At 43.7% G+C, this 19,128-nt stretch overlaps 1 protein-coding gene across 1 annotated transcript in view; it reads left to right on the top strand.

Moving 5' to 3' along the window:
• Positions 1-19,128, top strand: part of CLVS1 (clavesin 1) — a 61,095-nt gene that overhangs the window by 32,062 nt on the left and 9,905 nt on the right. The window contains exon 4 of the mRNA XM_083451318.1: positions 15,301-15,411. Within this exon, the coding sequence (XP_083307444.1) occupies positions 15,301-15,411 (111 nt within the window). The remainder of the gene's footprint in view (positions 1-15,300; positions 15,412-19,128) is intronic.

Here is a 19,128-nt window from a genome sequence, read left to right as displayed (position 1 = left end):
TTCCACAACAATACAAACTCTACTGCAGAAGCAGAAAATAGAAAGAAAATTGTGTCACACAAACAAGAGGATCGTTTGGTCCGTTATTTAACATTAATAATCTGGCAGATAAGGGGCTTCCCCTGCATGCGAAGACAGGTTCAGGTGGATTGAGCGGACGAGACCAGCAGTGGGTCCAAAGGTCAAGAAGGTGGTTTCTGAATGTCCTGAAGAGGAAGGTGAGGGGCAGGTGGGAAACTAGAAAGATAGCCCATCTAGGAGAAGGAAAATTCTGCTGCATTGCAGGATATCTTCAGGAGAAGAAAAGGCTAAGGAGTAAACCCCACACAGGTTTGGAGTGGAGTCCCTAAGGCAGTTGGATGGCAACTTGTATGCCTCCTTCTGGCAAGTCCTAGAGCCACGCTGATGCCAATCATATTGCCCAACAAATAAAATGCTTTAAATGTCTGGTTTCAACCTGTCACTGAAAAGATTGCAGTGTTTGTAGGGACCAGTTTTATTTCTGTGGCAAGGCTAGTTAATCTGACGCCTTCAATATGTGGTTTGACTCCAATCAGCCCCAACCAGCATGGTGATGGGACTTCTAGCCCATGAAAGGCCTCAGCTTTCCCCCACACTTGCTCTTTGGGAAAGGTAATGCCATTGCTACAAAATAAATGGGTATTAAAGCCACAACCAGTGAGATAATTTGCTAGTGGGAAGTGATGGCAAGCTGAAAGGAAAGAATTACCACCCTCATCTGTTCCTATGAGGAGCCAGTGATGGATGCCTGGTTTGTCTCAGTAATTACAAGCAAGCATGTAATTGCTGACTTACCAGATTCCTCTTGCACAGGCTTCTACTGGTAGTGGAGATGATTGTCAGGGATAGACAGATCAGGTCCATGCCACTATCACATGAGTTCATAAATACAGATTTCAATACCTATATCTCAACCTATTTTTTCCCAAAAGACCTATTTCTTAATGTACCATGTTTCTGTTTTTGAGCCAAAACTGCACCAGAGTATCTGGGAAAGCTGGTGGAAACTAAGTTCTGATCTGCACATTAGTCTGAGAGGTGCAGATCAGATCAGAATTCACAAATTTTCTTTCCCCAAGCAGTCCAACTACATAAGGATTGCAGGGAGCAGGAAATATCAGGTCTGTGTGAGGTTCCTCTGTGTAGTGAACTATCTGAATTTCAGCTTGGAATGTCTTCTTGTCAGTGGACCATTTCAGGCTACATACTATTTCCTTTGGCTGGCTATTGGACCTTCCTAGGAAAAGCTATAGAGATTTCATGCCTGAAATGAGACCTTGTCGGAGTAGTTGTGCAGCCTTGGCCTAGCTTTCAGACTGCCGTCGGGATCCAAGGATCAAAAGGGCAATAGAGATAGTCATGGATGGACTGGAGGTGAGGCAACGAATCAAGCAGGTGAGGGTTAAAGGACCAGAGGCAATTGGAATGCCAGAACCCAGCAGGAATTACAAGGCAGAAATTGAGGACAGGAGGAGATGGAAATCCACAACACATTTGCAGGATGGAGAAAGAAATCATTGGATGGTGGAACGGACTCCCTCAGGTGGTGACTCTTCTACATTGGAGGTTTTACAACAGAGATTGGATGGCCATCTGTCAAGATTCTTTAACTGTGATTCCTGCATTGCAGGGGATTGGACTTGATGAGCCTTGAAGTCCCTTGTAACTCTACAATTCTATGCTCCTAACTTTTGTGGGCACCACACATACTCAGCAACCAAGCATACCCTGCAACCTATTATATTGGCTACAATGGGATGTGTCTGTCAAGCCTAATTTTGGGCGATAGACTTGGACACTCAGGATACTAGAGAAGACCTCTGTGGGGCTCATGTGTGCCTGCAGGCACCATATTAATAACCCCTGTTACAGTAGGTTCTTGTTCTATTAAGTGTCCTTAAAAAAAGTTTATCTAATTCATTGCAAAGTCATTTCTGAGTCAGAAAAAGGAATGAGTCATACTGTTCAATTGCATCAGCTACATGGTTCTTTGAGTATGCACAGTTACTTTGGTGAAAAGATTAAGGTCACTGCATATGGTTGCCAACAGCTCCAAAGTGATTCTAAGACCAAACAACCAGAAAGTACCCGCTGCATACTTATCTGATGCATTTGTTCTTTGTATTTTTGCATTCAACTTTTAAGCTAAGAGAAAGAGCCGGGTTCTTTGACCAGTAGTTTTGTTCATCAACCTGAATGCTGATATGAATATTGGGCACACTTTTTTTGTTTAACGAAACATTGGAGATGTGATTGCAAAGGTGGCATAGTTACTCACTGGCATTTTGAATGGGCAAAAGGGTGTGTGTCAAAAGTCCAAATATCAGATGCCCTTCATTTTTTAATATGTCACGTTTATTTGTTCAAAACAAAGTTGACCACAGAAATGACACATGTCCAGGAACATCGGGGTAGACAAGAACCAGGGAATCAAAAGTGAACAATGACAACAGAGGTAATGTTCAGATTAAACTAAAAAGGCAAAAAGTTATAAATATATTTAATGCTCTCCATTCCCCCCAGTTTATTTCCTGTCCACTCCCTAGTGGTTAATCAATAGTAAGCGTGCCTATCTACCTACCTACCTACCTACCCACCCAACTGTTTGTGCTGCCTGGCAGTTGCTGTCTTTTGCTGAGGCCCAATCAGAGCATGGGTGCTTGCTCTCCTGTTTCCACCTCCATGACCTCTTGGAATATTGATTAACAATCATGTATAACCATTTATTTTTTGACCAGCCACCACAAAATTGTACCTGCTGCTGCTCAGGAATTCTAAGAAATGAGAAAAAACCATTGCAGTTTTGAAAGGCTCAGTCCACCATCTTGATTCAAAATGGTGTCCAGTTGTATCCAAACACAGACAAAAACCTGCTCCTTGATTTGGTTACCATATCTTTAAAAGTGTCCAAATGCATAGCGAACTGTCAAAATATATAGTAGATGCTGATTTCATATTGTTCTGCAAATGTCAGTGAAAAGGAGCACGTAGTTCTCTGAGTTCTAAACAAATGCTCAAAGGTTGTGGTACATGAATACGGCAATCAGAGGGAATGGTCAAACAGTGTATGATTTACCAGCATGGAGTGCATATCAGCAGCTTGCCAGTGAGCCATCTGCATCATGCAAAGAGGTGTGAGAAGAGGGAAGGGATACTGATGTCACCAAAGCAGTAAGGATGGTGTGTATATTGGCAGATTTGCTGCAGTTTTCTCTTCTAAACTTTCTATGATGAAAATTCATTGGGGGGGATTTCTTGAAGATAGACTAACACCAGCCTTATAACTTACCCCCCATGTAGAACCTTCACACTGTGGAACAGTGTGAACCAAGATGCGTGAGGTGGAATTCACTGAGTCCCTTCTCCAACCTGGTTACTTTCAGATTTTGGGTTACAGCTCCCATCAGTCTCAACCAGTACAGCCAATGGCCAGGGATGAAGGGGCTTACAGTCCAAAACATCTGAAGGTCATCAGCAGGGGAAGTCTTCCCTGAGTGATGCCCTCCACTTCCACTACTGAAAGGAAGGTATAGGAAGGCACCTTCCCTCTGTCTATTGCTATGCCATCACCACTGGAAGTTTTATCAGTTGAATGAAATCACTGGCCAGCATTGTAACTGCAACTACAAGCACAGTGAGGAGCTGTCAAGTTTATACATCCATATTAAACATCATAGCAAAGGGTGGAAATGGAATCATATTATAGCACACTAGTCACAGTGAGCCTCTCCTTGCAGACATTTCAAGCAGGTTCTAAATCTCTGCCTGAAATCTTCAGTGCAAAGGGACAGGTTGTTCTTCTAGTATCCAAACACAAGTCATGCCTTTGGGTTATGAAGGTGAGTTTTGTTATAATGATGGAACACAGCTTGCTGTCCTCTGCCTCTCAGAGGAGTCAAAGGGCTCAGAAGAATGTTCCTCTCTTTGCAATATGAAAGAACCCAGGATATTGCTTATTACCACAGGGATTTCTTTTGCTAAAAGCATAGCTTTCTACATTTCAGAAAGACAGAATTTCAGGCATCACTGTTCAGTGTACCTCTTTCTGTTGTAAATTACAGAGGGTGATGGTGTTAGAGTTCCTCTAGAATAGATGACCTATTTATTGAGCACTCATCACTTGTATGAAAGTTGGATTATGTTTGGTTTTTATTCCGATTCGTTTGTGGGGAGCTTATATGACAACCAGCATTCATCCTGATTTGCTTTGGGGTGTTTAGATGTCTTCCTGTTAATCATTAGTTCATTTTCAGGGCATTTCCCCATGACTTTTCTATCTTCCAAAAGGCTCTTTCTTTTTTGAAGCACCAGGGCAACAAAACAGTTTAACCTACTGTTGTGGTGTGAGCCTCAATTTCCAGGTATGCGCTTGAATCTTCCCACAAAATCAGGAGGCTCCCTCTGTCAGTTTCAGCAAGACAACAAGGAATCCTGGGGCATCTTAACATCTAGCAAAGTTATTGTGAGATAAAAGGCATGGCTGAAGACATTTTGCTGCTTAAAGCAGAACAGCATTCGCCTATGCCCATGTCAATGTACATAGTACCCCAGGCTAGCCAAGTTATTTGGGGAAGTGGGGCAGAAAATCTCCCATGCACCTCTCTTCCTTCTTGTAAATGCAACTACCACCACCACCAATACAACTACAAATAGATCACAATTGGCTGCTCTTTCATGACATTCAACATTAGTTGTCCTTAAAAAAAAAAAAAAGGAAAGAAAAAAAAACCATTAGTTGTCCTTCTCTGACTAATGGTAGAGCTGGCCCTGACAGGGTTAAGATATCATGCATCAGACTCCAATATATCATATGCATGAAGTTTTTCCTACATGGGTGAGCAGAGCTACCCTTAGTAGAGAGAAAGAACAATATTTTTTAAATAATGATACAAGGTGGCCATGCAGTAGAAACAGATAGCTGTAGGTGTCATAAAATTCTGCAGCACACAAAGACAGAATCCAGTCCAATCAATAGATGATCTATGGTAATCTGCCAGGGTGTGGTCCATTCCCAGCTAGTGGCCACTGGTGATGAATTGGCATAGAAAGTTCAATAGTATACACACCAAAGGAGGATAGTAAACTAAGCACTCCTAGGATTTGCTGAGACCAAGCTCTCATGCTGTCCATATTGAAGCCAAGTTGGAGTGAGGGCAGAATTTAGTACACGGGAAGCTTGGTATAAGTCTGATCATTGGACCATTCAGCCCAGTATCTTCAGGGACTGGCAGCTCATCAGGGCTTCAAACAGAATAAAAGCATGTGCTCTACCATGGAGTTAGAGCCATTCCCTAAGAAACGATGCTTCCTGTCCTTACTCTCGTATCTTCAAGATAGATACTTTCAGCTCTCTGGGGAGGAAGAGGTTTGGAAGGGTCTTGCATATTAAAAATGTTCAGGCAGTAGTTTAAAGACTGAAGCCACCACTGCTTAGTAGGGCAAACACTTCCCTGTGTGCATATAAATGTAAATACCATGTAAATAGCAGCGTTTGCACATCTGGACACCTGATCTAGCCAGCTTCCCCATACACATGTAACTGGGTGTTCAAAAATTGTGTGCACATATGTAGGGTATCTGCATATTTCCTATTTACCACCCAAGTTTCTTGCAGCAATCATTTAGAACTGATGATTTTTTTTTGCTGTGTCCCCCCCCCAGTTTAGTTGGCACAGAATGGTTCAGATGAATTTCTATTTAACTTGAATCAATTTGCCCATGAGTATGTAGTTCAATTAATTCTGAATGTAATGGATTACTACACAAGCCCCATTCCATCAGTCAATACTGTATAATGCGTGTGCACGAACCAAGAAGAGGAGGAGAGAGACTGTTGCTTTTAAGTCAGCCGGCTTTTGTGAAATGAAAGGCAAGTGCCACTAGGCCTTCCATAATTATGTTCTGCTTTGTTGTACTTATCCATGTTAACCAAAGCTGGGGGCATTTATCCTCTCTGTGACATTTTGGGAGAGGTCCCTGGCTGCTCACTTTCCCATGCTTGGATGTACAGATACTGCCAGGCCCAGGGTCATGAAAATACACAATAGAAGAGGCATAGAAATGGCATAGAAATGGCATGGATCCCCTTGATAACATGCCTCAAGGGCACAGTGCATTTTGAAAGAGACTCGCAAATGACCAAGAAAGGCATTTTAAACACAGCTTTTGCTTTTATCCTTCCAGTTGCATGCAAAATGTGACCCCTAGTTGGTTGTATACCTTTATTCTCTCTCTGTCTCAACCTGGTTGCTTCCCTTTGCACCAGGGTCTCAAGGCTGGTGCACCCCAGATGTTATTGGACTACAGCTCCCATCAGCCCCAAGCAAAGTGGCCGGTGGTCTGGGGTGGTGTCAGTTGGAGTCCAAGAACATCTGGAGTACTCCCTGTCAGCTACTTTGTATCTTGGGGTTGTTAATCACCAATGTACCAAAATGTTATTACCATAGGTAATAATTGGATTGGCTCTGTCGGTGTGCTTGTGCAGCCCTGAACTCAGAGCTACTTGTCCCTACCTTTGGATCATTCCAGGGAACAGCAGAACCACTGCTTTTCTTTGGGGGTGGAGGGGGTATTTGGTGCCAGCCATTTCTGGTTAAGGGCAACATAAATGAGTATAAAAGTAGGATTGAAATGTGAATGCATGAACAGTGGATTGAACTAAAATGAATTTTTTTTTTAGAACAACAACAACAACCAAAACTTAATTTGGGCATCAAATCAGCCCCAGGAGATTCGGTCTATTGATTGCACTCTTCCTATTAATTTAACGGAGAACAAGATACATGGTAGCTGTGGAACTGTCTCTTCCCCTTCCACACTAATACTTTTCTCCTTGTCCTTAATGCTGCACAATACAAAATGACAGAGCAAACAAGGAGTAAATTAGAAAAGCAAAATCCGCTCCAGGGTTGTTGGTATTCCCTGGATAGTCTGATTTGGCTTAGAAACGTCACTTCTCTGAGATAATTATCTGCTGCTGGTCTGATGACTTTAAATGAGCAATGGAAAGCTAATAGGTTACAATGACCCTGAAGCTTACTAGCTTGCAGACATTGTGAGGTTAAAATTAAAAGAAGACTCGAGATCCTGAATCAACAGTAGCATTCATTTCACAGCCTTGTCTGAATGAGGACAATGTGGATAGCCATCATTCCAAGATGATGTGGTTTCCAGTTCTATAATTCTCTTAGGAAGCCTAAGGAGAAGAGACCTGCTGGATCAACCTATCTGGTTCAGCTTCCTGTTCTTGCAGTGGCCCACCAGAAGCAGGACCTAAGTGCATCAGGACTTGTGTCCCCAGCAGCTGATGTTGAGAGGAATATCTCCTCCATTGCTGTTGGCAGCACACAGAGTAACCCTTTTAAAACCATTCAGGTTGGTGGCCGTTAGTGAAGGCAACAGTGGAGAATATTCAGAATGGATTTTTTTCCTACAACACCATTTCAAGTTGTGCATCTCTCACAAGCCTGAGCCTTACTTCTAAAGGAGTGCCTTTGACATTGTCTTGTATATTGGCCTTGGTCTATGTGTCCTTGAATACAAGGATATGTACTGGAGGAGCTGTGTGATTGTAACTGCTACATCTGGTGCTCAGAAGCATTATGCCTTTGACTGTGGAGGTTAAAAAAAATGCACTGCTGAAACAAAACCTAAACGTTGGTGGGGTCACGCTCTTTTCTGAATACCAGTTTCTGGAAAGCTCAGGAGGGGAGAGTGCTCTTGTGCTCAGGTCCTGCTTGCCAGTTTCCCACAGGCATCTGATTGGCCACTGTGAAAACAGGTTGTTGGACTAGATGGGCCACTGCCCCATCTAGCAAGCTCTTCTTATGTTCTCCCCCCCCCCTTTTCTTCTCCACTCACTGCGCTGCCAGGAAATATCCCTTTCGCTAGAAATCTGAACTGATTGCCTTTCTGATACACAGTCATACCTCGGGATGAATAGGCTTCAGAATAAGCATTTTCGGGTTGTGCTCCACGGCACCCCGGAAGTAACAGAACACGTTACCTCCAGGTTTTGCCACTCACACACACGCAGACGCTCAAAATGACGTCATGCGCATGCGCAGAAGCGGCGAAACGCGACCTGCGCATGCGCAGATGCACAGTCGCATCTTACATTAGCTCCAGGATGCAAACGGGGCTCCGGAACGGATCCCGTTCGCATGCAGAGGTACCACTGTACAGTATTTTATTTTTGAGATTTTAATACAACTTTTAGGCCTAACAAAGGCCCACAAGAATGAAAGAACCAAACCAAACACCACCTAGTTACAAAAATTAAAACCAAAACCTTGAAAACCCAAAGTGGCAGAGTTAAACCTTCTCAAAGCCATTAAATAGTCACCCAGAATAAGAATGTTTTCACTGCCTGCCAAAATGGCACCAGGCATTGGGGCAGGGCTAGCCTCATCTCCTTCAGCTGGAAGATCCACCAGCAGGGGGCTGACACGGTAAAAGGCACACCTCACATTCCCACCAACAAAACTTATTTTGCTGGTATGGGATTTAACAGGATCTCTGTAAATAACCCCCCCCCCCCAACCTCTGGGCAGGGTTGTATAGAGGAGTCCAGATATCCTAACTTAAGTCATTTAGGGCTTTATTGGCAAACGCTTCTCCCTTTTCCTCCTTCCATTCCTCCTCCCATTATCTCCCTGACATTCCCCGCCTCTCCCTCTAGGCTCCCCCCCCCCCCATGAAATTAGGTCAAGGCCTACATTTTCTCCCCCCTGATGTAGAGAGCTCCAAAGTGGCACACTTAGCATTATATATATACACACAGTATATATGATTTCTAGAGAGAGCTATAGAAATCTCAAGGCTATGATTTATTTTGATGGATCATAAAATAGGACACTGTTATTTTGCAAAGGCAGATCAAAACTTCCTGAGCAAGTACGTTGGCTCTGCAACTCACTTTATTTAACTCATCTGTCAACTGCAAAATAAACAGAAGGCATGGACGTCTCATTATATTGCAAGAATGATTATGGGAAACAATTGTTAATTGCTCAGTTTATTATGTACTGAACACAACCAGAAAACAAACACAGTGGAAAAATCTATAGGGTGTTTCTGCTAAAGGATTAAATATGATAATTCCCTGGTGCAGGCCAACTTATTCCAGCTGAGTTTATGAAGTAGAAAAATAACTTAACACAGATTCTGCTACAGCTCTCTATTATTTAATCTGTTTTCTAAGCGAGGAGGGAGATTGAAGATAGTGGTTGTGCTTGGAGACTAGTGAAGTGAAAATTCAGTTCTGAGTACTGATTTTAGTTCTGACTACTACGTTTTTTTTAATGGACAGATGCCTCCAGATTGTCAGCACTGAACTATGCCAGCTACAATCACCTAACCAACTAACCTAGGGTGTCAAAAATGAACCCGGGCTCAAAATGGTGTAGGATTCTTTTCTCAGTGTAATTAGAAGCTGTTACTATTACATCTGCAGCACTGGTTCATATAGGGATACAGAGACTGTATATACTGGTTCATATAGGGTTGCAGAGGGATTTATCCGACAGCTATATTTCACTCTTGGTCTGAACGCTTCCTACTTGCTGCCTCACTTTGGGTGCAAGCCAAGGTATGTAGGTTTACACTGTAGTCATGCTATATTTTTTAAAGGACAAGAGGTGTGACATGCTGTGCAATGTTAAGTTTTTACGGGGAGGGAATCCAGCTCTCTGCAGCAATTTTAGGCTAAAACTAGTCATATTATTGTTTATTACTGTTTATTACTATTATTAATCACCTCCTACACACACATATCAAGGTGATGCGCAAGAAAAACAATTTAGGAAAACACCCCAAAGTGCAGATATATTTAAAACAAAAACATGAACGTTCACCCAAGTATCCTGTTCAAAATGGCAATCTGGTGACACCTATAAACAAATTCATTTGTATCCTGGATTTGCCCTTTTAAATGGCAAGGTACCAGCTCAACTGCACTATCAGGTCCTGCCCCTGTAGAGCAAAGCTCCAGCCTGCATTGTTTGGCAGCAAACTGGAGCCTGAAAATAAATCTGCTGACAGAAAAAAATTGGGTCTGGGGCTTTTTGAAAAACTGTATGGATATAATACAGGCATAGACAAACTCGGACCTCCAGATGTTATGGGACTACAACTCCCATCGTCCCTGATCACTGGTCCTGTTAGCTAGGAATGATGGGAGTTGTAGTCCCAAAACATCTGGAGGGCCGAGTTTGGCTATGCCTGATATAATACTTATTAGCCTTAGAAAGCCATAAATCCTTAAAATGAAAAGATTGCATGTTGTGTTTAAAGGCAAGAAGCTTTGCCTTTCATGTTTTGTGTGTTGAGCAAGACGATCTTTTGGGATTTAAATATTTTAATTTGTGATTTTAATGCCTGCCTAAATATAGAAGAACTTTAATCTTTAAAAGTTATTGTTTCGATTGCATTGGATCTTGGAGGATGGTACTTTTATCACTGTTATACTAATACCAGCGGTATTCCACTGCGGCATTTCCTGGGAATATGCTTCAATCATTAACGCTTCAGTTAGCAATTTTGCTTTGCAAAGGCTACAGCACAGGAAGAAAAGGTTAAATGCCCCCTCCATGTGGACTGCCATCTGCTTGGGGTCAGGCCCACCTTCAGCTGCTAATTAAAAATTGAACAACATCACCAAACAGAGAGCACCAAACAGTACATTTAACCCAATCTGTTGCTTGCCCCTAAATAGTTTTGGTTCAGCTATACTATTGTAGATTTTGTTCAGGGACCATCTGAAGATGCAATAAGTATACTGGCTCTAATGCAGTTTTCAAGAAATGCCTTTCTTGCTTTGCATGTTAGTATCTTTAGCATTTGGCAAAAAAGATGCATTAGGCTCCTGCAACATGCTTCTACAAGAAAGGAGAATGTGCTGCTGGAGGCAGTGGGGAGAATAGAGAAATACTGACACGTAATGGCTTTACTTCCCAAGTTAACAAAAAGAACCTTGGGGAAATCAGAAAACAAATGAGTAATGTGAGCAGCAAACCTCCATGGCTCCTAGACAGTGAAATAACAAATTACTGCATTTGCAGGGTCCTTCCTCCCCACCATCCACCTCCCTGTGCCTTAATTCTTTTTCTCTCTACTGAGATACAATGTGCCCATCTCACATTCTCTCTGAGAAGAGGGAGAGCGTGGCACAGGCTCAAATCACAAATAAAGGTCTACGTAGTTCACACATATTTCAAAAGCTTTTTTGCCTTCAACTAATTTGTCGATGTATCGTATATATCACTGCAGAATCAGAACCCTATACCGTCATCCAAAAATTATACCTAGGTCTACTTCAAACAAATGCTTATTTTAATTAGCTAGTACCTGACCAAGTCATTCTCAGCATAGAAGCATTGAAGTCAATGGGTCTAAATCTTGAGTATAATTTAGCCACTCTGTGATTGGTGACTTACCAAGTTTTGGTCTATTAATTTCAATAGGTTTACTTTGGGTAAAACCTAGTTGGTGACCACATTATAATTCTCCTCCTCTAAAGATCCACCTCGTTAAATATCTACTAAAATATCCACCAGAAGTTAATGTTTGGTTTTCAGCTGTTGCCTTTATAATTATACTTTTATAGGTTAGGTTTTATCCTGCCATTTTTTTTAACTGTTTAGGGTTTTTTTTTTGTTTAGCTAATGCTTTGATGTTTTTAATGCTGGTGTTGCTACCTGCCTTTTCAATAAAGATGGAGTAACTCTTTTCAATGAATACATTTTACTTACTTAATTAATGCAACCTGTTGTTTCTTGCCCTGAACCTCCATGATAGAACAAGACACAAGTTCAAAGTTTTTTCAAAACAATCAGGCAAGAAAATTAATTACACCTGTTAATGGTGAGTTGGCTAAATTACATTATGCCATTATAATGAGAAACTAGGAAGGGGAGATGTAGGTTCTAAGACAGGCATAGACAAACTCCAGCCCTCCAGATGTTTGGGACTACAATTCCCATCATCCCTAGCTAACAGGACCAGTGGTCAGAGATGATGGGAATTGTAGTCCCAAACATCTGGAGGGCCAGAGTTTGCCTATGCCTGTTCTAAGGCTTATAGTTAGAAATGTTTCCACAGACTTTACTGGGGTGGCATTTCTGTAAAGATTTCTCCATTTGTACTATGTTATTTGGGAAATGGCTTGCTGTGTGTTAGTCTAACAGTGGTGTAACATGTCTGCAGCTTTTATTAAAAGGAAAAGCTATTATTCGGTGGTGATGGCAGTGAAGAATATCTCCATTCTGGTACAGGACTTTTTACACTGGTCAAGTGTTGGTAGATGAATTTCAATTGATAAGACTCAAGAATGTGGATAAGGTACTTGGATAGGTGCAGGGAACCATTTGTGTTCCCGATCTTTTCCCCTTGTGGCTGATAACATTTTGTAGGGATGGGACCACCAGCTGGGCCTATGAGATAATAAATGTCCCTCTAAGGCAGTAGTGGGACCATTCCTTAAGAAACTTTGTTTGGACCAGAAGATCTTAACAACTGTAGGCTGGTTGCACATGTCCCTTTCCTGTGCAAGGCTCTAGAGAGAGTGGTGATTGACCAACTCCAGGCACTCTTTATTAAGTCTTCTTTTCTGGATCCAATTGTGTTTCAGAGACATTTTAGACACTGAGACTGCCTTGGTTTCCTTGTATGATAGCCTATGTGAGGAGAGAGATAGCGGAGGTATGTCTGGAGTGTTTTAAAATTGTTGTAAGCTATCCAGAGCACCCTGTTAGCTTTTGTTATGAAACTCTTGGAATCCATGTGAAATTGCCTGTAAGCTGCCCACTGGGCATCCAGCTGCAGAAGGGGTCTGTTACTCACTTGGTAATAATAATTTTATTATTTCTACCCTACCCATCTGACTGGGTTGCCCCAGACATTCCAGGCAGCTTGCATCAAATATAAAAGCACAGGATGACATCAAACATTAAAAACCTCCCTATACAGGGCTGCCTTCACATGACTTTTAGAAAAGTCAAGTAGTTGTTTATTTCCTTGACATCTGACAGGAGGGCGTTCCAAAGGGTGGGCATGGCTACCGAGAAGGCCTTCTGCTTGTTTCCCTGTAACCTCACTTCTCGAAGGGAGGAAACCACCAGAAGGCCCTTGGAGCTGGACCTCAGTGTCTGGGCTGAATGATGGGGGTGGAGATGCTCCTTCAGGTAGGTCACATGGTTTGCATGCATAGGGTCCCAGATTCGATCCCTGTATGGCTGCCTACTCCTGGGAGCCAAGCTCCCCCCCCTGAATATTTTTTTTGGCGGGCTGCCCCCAATGTTAAAAAAAATAAGGAGGCAGAGGAGACCAAGCCCAGAGCCAAGCACAGTGTAGCTTCCGTGACCAGCTCCTGCTGCTGCTGCTGTGGAGGGGAAGGAGCGGGGAAGCAGCCCCTGGCTGCCAGCAGTGGTAGGAGGAGCATAAGGCAGCTGAGAACCAGAGAGGAGGAGCCGCTAGCAGTGGCGTAGCGTGGGTTGTCAGCACCCGGGGCAAGGCAAGTAATTTGCGCCCCCTAACCCGTGGATTTGCGCCCCCTAACCCGTGGATTTGCGCACCCTAACCCTAACCCCCAGATGTTGCACCCGGTGCGGCCGGCCCCCCCCCTGCACCCCCCACACTACGCCACTGGCCGCTGGCCATTGAAGCCATGCTGCTGCCACATTTGCCTCCACCCCTGGCTCCTCCTGAGGTTGTGATGGAACATAGCGCATCATGCACACGTCACACATGTGACATCCCCCAATCTCCCTTGTAAGTTGGCACCTCTGAATCCCTTGCACCTCCAGGTATGACTAGGGAAGACTCCTGTCTGGATTCCTGGAGAACTCCCACCAGTCAGCACAGCTTTCCATGTGTTCAAAGGCATAGGCAAACTCTGGCCCTCCAGATGTTTGGGACTACAATTCCCATCATCCCTGACCACTGAGCCTGTTAGCTAGGGACGATGGCAATTGTAGTCCCAAACATCTGGTGGGCCTATGCCTGGGATACACGAATGAATGTGTGTGGCAGTCTCTCTGTCCCCGGCTCTCAGGTGATAGAGAGCCACAGCCTTCCAAGCAAAATGTAACTTACCGTTGACTCTTTGCAAAACTGTGCTGATTTACGCCCACTGGGACGCTAGCAAAGCCCTGTTCCTGCCAATGAGAGATGCCACAGTAATTGACGTAGAAATACTCTCCTCTTCCCTCGGGGTAATGATGGGAATATTCACAAAGAATGCTGCAATTTAAAAACCTTTTAAACTCACCCTCATCGCACTTTGCCCTGATGCACAGCTCCTCCATTGTCACAACACTGTTGCATTTTAGTTGACAATATGCTTTAGGGGCAGTTCCTTGCCAGTCAGCTTTTTTTAAAAAAAAACAATGACGACAACAACAACAACAACACTAAAAAGGCTCCTCTAATGATCTCCAACAGCAGGCAACTTGCTTTTCTTTGTGGGTGTAATTACAACATATACTCAGGCATCAGTGTTTCAAAATGACAGAGGACGCCAGTCTATTCCCTGTCTATTCTGTATGAATCTAATGTTGAGATTAAATAGAATTCATGATAGAAAATGACCCCGGAAAAAGTCTGCCTTGTCTTTCATCCATGTTATTCTGCATACCTGAAATAGGATCCACCACTGCAGACAACTCTGGGAGAAAGGACTCTACCTGCATGCTAATTTGCTGGGTATCTGTACAAAACCTCCAAAAGCAAGCACTTGTCTGCGTCAGTTTCCATGGTGCTGTCACGCCGCTCCCTCTCAACAGCTTCACTTATCAACATTTTCCACCCGTCTTCTTCTTCATAATGTGCAGTTCATTCACCCAGAAAGTTCAGCTATTGTAATGATGGCTTGGGGGGAGGGCAGAGGGGGGAAGGGAAGGCATCCGGGGTGAAGAGGTGAGCCGTGTTCACAGAGGTGTATGGGAACTTGGCTCTGTGACACAATGGGGAATTAGAAAACACACTCCCTCCCGCATTCATGCTGCGCTGCTTGCAAAGAAAGATACATGCACACACATGTGCGTGCACACACACAGAGAACTAGGGATGAGTCTGAGACTTTAAACCGCACACCCACATCCCTGCAGCTGCCTCACTGTGCAAGTGCTAAGAGAATGTTAAAGCAGAAGCTCTCTGTGTGTGTTTGTGCTGCAAAGTAGTCGATCCTAATGCATCAATTAATAGCCCAGCCTGTAGACCTGCTCCTTGCCTACCTAACTGGCTGCCTCTGTTAATTGGCTTCCGTTTCTTTCTTCTCCACAGGACAGCTTTCCTGCTCGCTTTGGAGGAGTCCATTTTGTGAACCAGCCTTGGTACATCCATGCCCTGTACACGCTCATCAAGCCCTTCCTCAAAGACAAGACAAGGAAAAGGGTAATTAGAAAACAAAGCAAGCCCCAAGCCCACCCCCCACCCCCAGTGGCACAAGGGGGTCCCTGCTTTCTGCACCTCCTCCTTTTGTCTTTGTGTGGTTTTGCTTTGCATGGCCTCAGGACGGCAGCGCGAGCTGACGCCTCAGTTGGAGTTTGCCAACAGCCCGTATGCAATCAATATTTCAGCAGGAGACAGTTATTTTCAGAATCTAAGCCAGGCACCAGAAGGGGGAAAAACACACCTTTCATTGCGTACAAAAGAAACACACCATTTTATAGTATAAACACACACAGCTACGGTAGAGTACTGGGAGTGGGGAACCCACAGAAACTGTTTGAAGAGCCCTACCCATTACAGATGAGCAGGGGAACCTCATGCTATGGGGCCTCTCTGGCCACATTCACACAATACATTTAATGTACCATAGTCATGGCTTCTTACGAAGAATTCTGTGAGCTGTAGTTTACTAAGGGTACTAGGAGCTGTTAGGAGACCCCCTACCCCCCCCCTGAGCTACAGTTCCCAGAGTTCCCTGGGAAGAGAGATTGATTCTTAAACCACCCTGTGAACTGTCGCTCTGTGAAGGGAACAGGGGTCTCCCCACAACTTTCAGCATCTGTAACAAACTGCAGCTCCCATAATTCCTTGGGGGAGACATGACTGTTTAAAGTGCTGCCATAGCACTTTAAATGTATGGTGTGAATGTGGACATTTCTTCTCCCCAGCTCCTCAGACCACATCCTTAACTAGCTGTGCTCTGTACCTTCCTCAAGTGAATTTGTCTGGCTGGAATGTGTCGTTGAACTGTGATAATGCCTCTTGCTTGCCTGGACAGAGGATGGGAAGGTGTGTAAGGAAACCTCTGGTTTTTACATGGCTGGCGCAGAGCCTCCCATACAATTGTAAGAGTCACACACATTGCTGCACCCATTTTTGTCTCTCCTTCTGCCCCTCCCTGACATGTGCTGCCTCTGCTCCCAGATGTTTCCCCACAAGGCATCTCATCCCTGCATTACAGACATCTTGAGAGAAGTCTCCCATTTTGCTTCCTCAGCAGATTGCTTTTCTTGTAAAAGGGTGGGTGGGGGAATAATTGATGTCACCCAAATAATTCAAATTCCAAGCACTACTGGAGAAGAAGCAGGACTTTATTATGGCAAAGGACTTGGGAATATTGATTCCTACTATATACCATTTTTACTACAGCCTTCATAAAACTATGCTTGAAGAAGGTACTTTTCTATGCAATTCCTCTAATGGCTGGAAAACTAGCTGAAGAGGCATGCTTGATTGACGTAGGAAAGAAGTGTGGATGGAGTCAAAGGAAGTCTCTACAGACAGAGCTTCATACTCCCAATCCAGGAGAAAAACTGCAAAGAGCAACACTTTTGGTACCAAACAGGAATGCAAAGAGAAGCTTCCCAAATTGACACTCCACCCCCTCCCCAAAAAAACCAGTTCTGTTACAGTGAAATAAGTGGGGAAATGTAATTGATAGAATACACCCAGACAACCATCATCCTTGGCATCTGTCTGTCTCAACAGAAAAGGGAAGAGTGCACCATCAGAGGTAAAGTCAAGCTGTTGGAGTTACAGCACCTGCTATGGCTGTAGAGACCAATAATGGAAAGATATGTTTTATTGCAGCTGGGGAAAATGAAGGCATCTTGTTGTGCTGATCAGGGCCAGAGTTAGGTTTGATGAGGCCCTAAGCTACTGAAAGTAATGGGGGCCTTTATATGTCCAGCTGTTCTTTGTCAACAACAAATTGTCGCTGTTTTTTTGTGTTGAATATATGCTATATGGTTATTTATGGACCTAATAGGTATCGAAAGCCATGCAGAATGTATGTATTGCACATGCAGAATGTATGCACCCTATATATAGAAATGAACAAACTGGTGATATTTTAGGGAGCAGCATAGCAGGCGCAGCCCATTACTTAACATCATAGGAGCCTACACAACACAAAACACTGTTTCTGTATGTAGGTTTTATTTTATTTGTTTTTTATCTTCTATTTTGGAAATGTACATCCAGTGGATTTTTTCCTTTTTTGGGCAGGGGGGCAAGAGAGTGGGGCCATAAGCTTTAGCTTGTTTAGCTTATATGTAAATCCAGCACTAGGGACGTGGGTGGCGCTGTGGGTTAAACCACAGATCCTAGGACTTGCTGATCAGAAGTTCAGCGGTTCGAATCCCCACAACAGAGTGAGCTCCCGGTGCTCAGTCCCTGCACCTGCCAACCTAGCAGTTCGAAAGCACGTCAGTGCAAGTAGATAAATAGGTACCGCTGTGACGGGAAGGTAAACGGCGTTTCCGTGCGCTGCTCTGGTTCGCCAGAAGTGGCTTAGTCATGCTGGCCACATGACCCGGAAGCTGTACGCCAGCTCCCTCGGCCAGTAAAGCGAGATGAGCGCCGCAACCCCAGAGTCGGTCACGACTGGACCTAATGGTCAGGGGTCCCTTTAAATCCGGCACTGGTGCTGAAGCAGGCATTTCTCTTCTCTGCACTCTTCGTAGCGGTCATTCCTCCTCTGGTCAATGCTGTTGATACATGACCTGACTGTCATCATCTACACTGTAGTCATCGGCATGGGATTCCCACATAGCAGGGTTGATGTTGCACAAAACTATAGATGTAGGGGAAAGAATAAAAGTGAAAGAACAGGAAAGGACACTGACATGAAAAGCCCAGACAGTAGTAGGGGAATCATTTCCATGGGTTATAAGATGAACAATAATAGACCACTAAAGAATATTGATAAGGGGCCCAAAGCAAGTTATAGCTTTTGAATGTACCAGTCTCCCTTAGATGTCTTTAAATGCCTCTCCTGCAGGCATTATTGCCATCCTCCTCCTCCTCCTCAATTAATATTTCTATTCCATCCATCCTCGTATGCATTTTAAATGTGCTTTCCCAATGTTATTAGTTCTCCCCCTCCCCCTGGAATTCTGTTGAAGGATATAAATGTTAGTGGTATGCACAAGCCCCAAGTGTCGTCTCAGATCTGCATTTGTGTGTCTGTGTGCTTTCAATTGCAACGTGTTTCTGAGTTGCTCTGTGCACTTTCCACTTTGATCTATTTTCAAGTTCTCCACAGATCTGTATAAAACAAAACCCTGTGCTTCTCCACTCAGTACAACTGGGAACCTAAAAATGACTACAAGTTTTTTAGCCTTTTGGCCAAAGTAAACGAAATTTATAGGCACAGGAGTCCCTCCAGAGTGGGTTTTAACAAAAAACAGTCAAGAGCTCTTTCAATTTTGGGCAGCGCCACTTCTTGCAAAGCCTTGGAGCTAGAGGAACACAGAGATATATGGGAAACATTGAATGTTGAAAAGGATAGAAACAGAGTGACAGACATGAAGCTTTTGTGAGAATCCCAATCTGACTCAGCGGGGAGCTGGAATAATTGACATTATGCTTCAACTCAGGGGGGAGACCCTCAAATCCCCCCAATCCCCCTTGCTATGTTCATGCAGAGCAGATGCACACCCTTAATAAGTATCCATGATAAATAATAAAATAAATGAATGCCCCATCAGCATGTTGAAACAGAAAAGGCTTGCCTTCTTTTAATCAAAAGAACTAGCAAGGTGTGCTTTATGATCTCAGCAGCCAGAAAGCCCATGCCATAGTGTTGGGGGCAATGGCCGTGTGAAGACCACACATCAGCAGGCAGCAGTTTTCATAGCCTTCGAAGCAGAATTTTCA

Source organism: Podarcis tiliguerta, assembly GCF_965153285.1.
Source record: "Podarcis tiliguerta genome assembly, chromosome: 7".
In the NCBI taxonomy this organism is placed as follows: Eukaryota; Metazoa; Chordata; class Lepidosauria; order Squamata; family Lacertidae; genus Podarcis; species Podarcis tiliguerta.
This window is presented reverse-complemented; position numbering and strand designations above follow the sequence as displayed.